Below are 7,023 nucleotides of genomic sequence, written 5' to 3' on the forward strand. Positions count from 1 at the left end.
AGTGATACACAGGGAAACTTTACTTACTGCAGCATTACCGTTTCGATTACAAATTAACTTCTTACTGTCTGGGGGCATTTAGAATTTGACCCAGCGTTTAAGTATTCTTTGTTTTCCCATTGCCGTGTGTGAACACATTACCTTGTGTATCACCACGTTTTACACTGTTCAGCATGTCGCCACACAAAAACACCGAGTCGCACCTATCCCATGTACACACAAACCTTCTCACACACTCAAACAAACAAGATTTTTCTACCCTTTGGAAACTTTCAGCATTTCATTTTAATTACTTAAAATACATGTGAATGAACATATGAAAAGAATTTCTAAAGGCAACCCATGCATAAGAAAAAAAACATCTGAACGCTGGGGACATTCACTCCAAAACGAGGAGACGAGGAAGAGGGGCGGAGGAACGAGTCAGGCAGCTGCAATAAGGGGACTCATCACCAACGACCAGGACAGGAGAGTGTTTCTCAGCATTACGACAGCGTCTGTGTTGGGGGACTTATTCACAGCATAGTTATTGATTGTCCAGTGTCAGTGTGCTCTCCTTGTTACGGGCCGGATTCTATCCGCAGAGCCACTGTGCACAGTCAGATAAGAGCTTCATCATGTTGGACTGTGGGTTGCTGCCATTTCTCTAGAGCTAGAAAACCCAAAGCAAAAAGGGTGTTTTCAGCAAACGTGTAACACTGTCCTCGCACATCGCAAACGGCAAGATGCCGATACTCTTAAAACCAGCTGGAGGAGAAAGCAAAGTTGAACTGTCATGGAGTGGCTCTGAGGAGCCAACATGGCTGCCAGTGAAACATGTAACGTCCAAACTCTTTCTTTATGACTCTGCATGGGTCACTTAAACATTGGGCAGATGGGGTGGGGAAGGGGGGTTGCTTTTCTTCTGAGTCTTCACTGGTGTTGTTGTTGGGGTTTGTCCAGGTACTGACAGGAACCGGGCATATATATTGCCCCTCTACGTAGTCTTAAGTGCTCACGGATCTTCTGTCCGCACAGGTGGAAGTGTGGCATATCAGCCCATGCTTGGCCATTAAATGGACAGGTTTTCATTTCACTGGCCAGTTGCAGATGGTTCTTCTTGCACTGGATCGGGTGGGTAAGGGAGGCGTTAGGCCTGGATCATCTGATGGTTCTTGTCAAAGGGACACTGCAGAAGGTTGATAGGGTCACACACACAGCCTTCTCCTTCAACAGCTCTTCTCCATTGTACTGCGTTGTATCCCTTGCAGCTTGTCTTGCAAGGACTGCTACTGGATCCAAACCTGCATGTGGTGGAGATCTCGAATTACTGCCTCACTGACGACCCCCAAAACTGGTGAAGTTTGTTTTGCTGATCGCTTGTTGAATGATGTCTCCTGTGTGGCGTTGGAGGATGTTTTCCCGGCCGCTCTAACAGATGAGGGACAAACATGCCCCTTTCCCCTTCCTCAGTTACATAAAGTGCCCATAATGTCTCCTCCAACACTGCTTCCCCCTTCACCTCCGACAGCTCAGCTCCAGCTTTACAGCATAGCAAAATACTCCTACCTCCCTCTTACAGCATGGCGGTATTCCCCTCCAATAGTCCTTCAACACCGCCTTCTCACCCCTCTCTCCTCCGCAACCTGCCACCCAAGTCTAGCCCATCCCACCTTACAGCATTGGCAGTTCCCTTCGACAACAACTCCCCAATTCTCCCTCCCTTCCCTGCCCACCGATATCCCTCCCTCCCTCCCTCCCCTCTCCCTCCCCCCTAGGTCCCGACGATGGCCGGGTCATGGGCGGCGTCGGGCAGCGCAGCGTCCTGGCAGTGGTAGAGGAAGCAGTTGCCCCAGCAGCTGTAGCAGATGAGGAAGAGGGCGGCCAGGAAGACTAAGGCACAGATGGTGCAGGGCTTCCTCTCCAGCAGGAAGCTGAGCAGGTAGAAGCCCATGAACATGGAGTGGTTGAACCACAGCGCCGGGTTCAGCGGCTTGGGGATGAGCAGGACTGGAAGCAGCCACTGTAGGCAGTACATTGTCTCTTTTTGTGGGTCGCGGTAAGGTGGCAGTGATGGTGCGTTTGTTTGTAGGGAGCGGGGGCTGGTTGAGAGATGGGCTCGGGGGGGGCGGGGCAGGGTGGAGGCGTCCTTCTATCCGATGGAGCTGTGATGTCGCAGGAACAGGGTGAAACAGCTGGATGTTGTTGTTTCCATCAGGTCAGCTCTATGGACAACAGAGGACACAGGAGAGGAAACATCAGCGACAATTCCAGAGGATATCACATTGTGGACAAAGTCAGGCCGAAAACACTTCTTATATATAGTAGAACTGCTAATAGATAAAGACAGTGAAATTGCTCAAAAATACAATGGTGAGCACAGTGTTCCTGTGTAGCAATTTGTACCATTCCTGGAACACAAAAAATAAAAGCTGTGAAACACTGACTATTTATGAGTACCGTAAATTCCGGACTATAAGCCGCGGCTTTTTTCCCGTTTTTTGGCCCCTGCGGCTTATATAACGGTGCGTCTTATCTATGGATTTTTTCAGAAAAAAAAAAAAAAAAAAAAAAAAATCTCTCTTTTTTAGCACTCTTTCTAACTATAAATCCACTTCTGTTTTAATTTCCTCTCTTGCCCTCTTTTCACCACACCGCGGACACTGTGTGCACTGTAAAAATAAACAACGGTGGTGTTGTGTTATGTTGTTTTGTTGAAATGTTGTAATACGGTAAATGGGAGCTTCCTCAAACAGCCATCTCTTCCCGACAATCCCCTCTGTGCGTGACCACTTACATATGGTAATTACGGTAAGCAAACGGCCACTCGGGCAACAACTCCCTCCCCCGACTACCAGGAGAAAATCACAAACTTCGGCGAATTCACACAAAGGAAGATCAAGGAATATTCACAACAAGACGAGCAGTAGAAGCAACACTCTCACTTACCATGGGGAAGGTACCAGAAATTCACACGAGGCAGCTTTCAAGTTGAAAGCAGTCAATCTCGCATTAAAAGAGAGCAGCCGCCGATCAAACAGAGCAGCCGCGCGTAACCTGGGCAAAAGGGACTGTCCGTCCGGGGGAGAACTACTGAACAACTCCCTCCCGACTATCAGGAGAAAATCACAAACTTCGGCGAATTCACACAAAGGAAGATCACGGAATATTATAGGAGTGTGAAAACATCCACAATTACCAACGGGTTCCAAAACGCTGGACTGCTGCGGGATGAAGAGGATGACGCCACGGGGACTGCCCCCTAGTCCGATACCTCACGAGTCCGATACCTCACGAGTCCGACACCTCATGGTTTTGGGTTAGGGTCTGGGGGAGGTTAGGTTTAGGCGTGGGGGTGGGAGAGGTTAGGTTTTGGGTTAGGGTCTGGGGGATGTTAGGTTTAGGCGTGGGGGTGGGAGAGGTTAGGTTTTGGGTTAGGGTCTGGGGGAAGTTAGCCTCTTTTTTCGGACTCGTGAGGTGTCGGACTCGTGAGGTATCGGACTCGTGCCATGGCACCTGAAGGAGAGAGGAGAGTGGTTGACGAAGCCACCCTGAACCTGTTCGTTTCCGACACTGAAGATGAGGACTTTGGTGGTTTCAGTACGCAGGAAGAAGAGGAAGACGAGGATTAGTGACTTGACTTCTCTGGTTACAGGTTTGCTGCACATATACGGTAGCCTATTGTTGTGTGATTTTGTCTGGGGATTAGTGACCTGACTTTTGTTTTGTTTTGTTGAAATGTTAATAAATGGGAGCTTCCCCAAACAGCGATCTCTTTCCCGACATTCCTCTCTGTGCACGAACCCTTTCATATGGTAATTAAACATCAAAACACCCGCGGCTTATAGTCCGGTGCGGCTTATAGAAGAAAAAAATAGTCAATTTTGGTCCCGCGGCTTATACACCGGTGCGTCTTATAGTCCGGAATTTACGGTAGTCTAGTTATTCACAGCAGCTCAAGAGTGACTGCATGCTAGACAGAAGTTGCACACAGACCTTTCACCAATACATAAGATCTGATGTAACTAACCAAGTGATGTAACCAACTGTGCCAAGCTGAGTTGGAGAAATGGGTATTGTGATATTGTTGTCACGTATTTAAACACACCCTTTAAAGTTTAGACATACATATTAGCTTCAATAGAAGAAACTGTAAGAATTCTGAAAGCTGACATGAGATGCATGGCATTAAAAGTGTCGTCTTCACCTGACATCCAAGTTATCTGAGAAATGTAAAAGATGATAGACTCTTTTACCTGTGTAAACTTATGACAGCTACAGAATGCATGCTATTATAATACACGACACACATGAACAATCATTGCCCCAGCCATAAAAATGTGGACACATTTTGGTTGAACCAAATGAAAAGTACATTAAATATTAACCTAATTTTAAAAATGGCCCAGACTCGTAGCTACCATTTAGCCAGGCAGCAAGCTACAGTTTTAGCAACCCTATAAATAACGTTACGCGTTTGATGACCTAAAGTTACTTGGTTAGCCATGTAGCGTTAAATCAATGGGGTTAACTTCTACTGAGCTCAATTAACGTTATACGATATATCTGAATCCGCACTGACCATAATCGTGTCAACAAAATAAGCCAGCTAACGTTAGCTGCCGTCGGCTAAAGGACACACGAGCAGTTTACCTTACTGTCAGTGACAGCTGCTTGCCTCGTAGCATTCCGTGACTGCCAGTCAATCATCATGTTTGCTAACGTAGCGTTTGTTAACGTCAACTAGCTAGGTTAGCGTTAGTCAGCTTGCATCGTTAAGTTAACAAACCTTAAGACTATAATTGTTCACTCGGTGGCAGCTACTGGCACAACGTTATAGAATAACAATGGTAATAACGTTATGTTATTTAAGTTAGCTACGTAATAAGTTAAGTTAGCTGGGCAACATTAGCCGAGTCGTGGCGCGAACGTCACGCCAAACTCTATTCAAACATCTGATAATAACGTGTCCTTGCATGTCAGTAAAACGTAACCTTACATACATCTTTAACATGACTCAGGGTCTTTTTAGAATTCGTAAAAGCCTCTCTTCAATTCGGCGTGCATCCAAAACACCAAAATGCACTTATTACAACAGAATGTCACCACTTAGAATGGATGCGCCTAAAATTAAAATCATCGTGGTAAGGCGGCAGAGAGCAGTGTGAAGTTTTTTTTAATATTGTATCTTATATACTGTAGTGGAAATGTATTGGAATGCTGACCGGCGGCAGCATATTAAATTATGACGAAAATACCAGAATAGAACTGGCCGATTTTTGAATGGCGTTTGGTGTCACATCATCCCCCCTTTTTAACGCTAACCGCTAGCTAGGTTAGCTTGACAACAAGCAACAAAAGGTTTGGCGACCCCGGAGTTGTGTGCAACCATCGCAAATAATACAGCTAACGTTAGCAACCAAAGTTAAGTAACACGTCACGTTACCACACTAAACAGCTGGAGCTAGTGTTTTGATATTAATTGCAGTAATGCAGCCAAACCTGGCGTCTGTCGGTCTCATTCTCAGTAGACAGCACTGGCGGCCAACCTCATTGCTGTCCCACAACGACTGCGTAACGCTAGCTACTAGCGTCTAGCTGCTGGCCTGCTGCTAGCTGCTAAGTTAGCATGTTGCTTATTTTTCTTCTTTGTTGTTTTTGGTGGATTGCAATACCAACTTTAGGTACCACCTACTGTACCGGAGTATGTAGAACAAGGTCAAATTTACTTTTAGTCTAGGAAATACAAAGAAATAATAAAAATAAATGTTATGCATGCACAGTTGAACAATTATGTGCCAAACCCCTCATCTAATTATAGTATTAAATTATTATTAGCATTGTTGTCGTCATTGCTGTTGTTTAACAACAACAACAACTACAATCATCATCATCATAACAAACCTTTTTAAACAATAAAAACGAAACTGAAACCAGCAAATCCTCTATGGAAAAAAATACTAAACTGATTTGAAAGCAACATTTAAAAACCAAAAAGAATGAAAAATAGAGAACTATACTCTAGTCTAGTCCACCCAACAGTTTCAGACAAGAGGCCTATGTAGCCTATGTTTTAAGTTGTAGCTAAAACTTGATTAAACCTGGCCTAAACATAATGAACTATGATGCAGCATTCATTCATATCTTATTTAAATACATTTTAATTCCAAGACACAAGAAATCACATTTTCTGCAAACTTTATTTCTCACATTTAACTTATTACACAGACAACCAAAACAGTGGGAGAATATCTGATAAAATATGCATGTAAACAAACAGAAATACAGAAATCTATAAAATTAAGTTACAAAATGAAACGGAACTGAAATGTAATAGCTTGGATGAATAAATAAAACACAAATCATAGGACAATAACATGGTTTAAAAAATAAACTAAACTTGTTACCCTTATACAGAAGGTCATTGCACTTTAGCCGCACCTGAAATAAAACATTTTAAATTCCCATTGACTTGCACTAGAATTGCTAACAAATGCAAACTCTCTGGGCTGCTGTCAGATCCTGAAAAACCTTGATAGAGATGTGAAATCCATTTGAATATCTGAAAAGGAAGCATGTTATTGACCAGTGGATAGGCCACAAGAAATGATCAACCTTTAATGTGGAAAACAACTAGGCTACATTATGTAAGCTTTCTGTGTGTTTCTATAATGTAAAGCAACGGAATCAGTCTTCATCAGAATCTTTCATTCTGGTTAAGGACAAAAAGCGAATGAAGCTGTACGTTGTGTTATATCGGTGCTTGTTGCAGTGCTGGCAGCTACATGCTAGTTAACAAGGTATATACAGCAGCCATTCCAACACTATTGAAGAAGCATATTAGGCTAGCAGCACATAATTATAGCAATCACATAGCTTGTTGCTGTAAACTGTACTGTAAAACAATCCTCAGCTATTAACAACCATTCCTACAGTATAAGCAAAATAGAGATATTATCAGTCACTGTACGTATATTACATTTAACATGATGCAGCATTTCAATGATGATAGTCACTATTCCAAGAGGGACTGATAAAGTGCCA

General features: G+C 43.7%; 1 protein-coding gene across 1 annotated transcript; it reads right to left on the reverse strand.

Annotated features, from left to right (window-relative positions):
- Positions 1–1,753: 1,753 nt before the first annotated feature.
- Positions 1,754–5,554, reverse strand: blcap (bladder cancer associated protein; the record flags this gene model as incomplete). The annotated part of the gene is made up of 2 exons (XM_083661911.1): positions 5,482–5,554; positions 1,754–2,204 (listed from the first exon to the last, which is right to left on the reverse strand). Exon 2 carries the CDS (start codon positions 2,015–2,017, stop codon positions 1,754–1,756), a length of 264 nt encoding a protein of 87 aa, XP_083518037.1. The 5' UTR covers positions 2,018–2,204; positions 5,482–5,554.
- Between the last annotated feature and the right edge of the window lie 1,469 nt (positions 5,555–7,023).

This window comes from Poromitra crassiceps (genome assembly GCF_964638095.1).
Source record: "Poromitra crassiceps genome assembly, chromosome: 27".
Taxonomy (NCBI): domain Eukaryota; kingdom Metazoa; phylum Chordata; class Actinopteri; order Beryciformes; family Melamphaidae; genus Poromitra; species Poromitra crassiceps.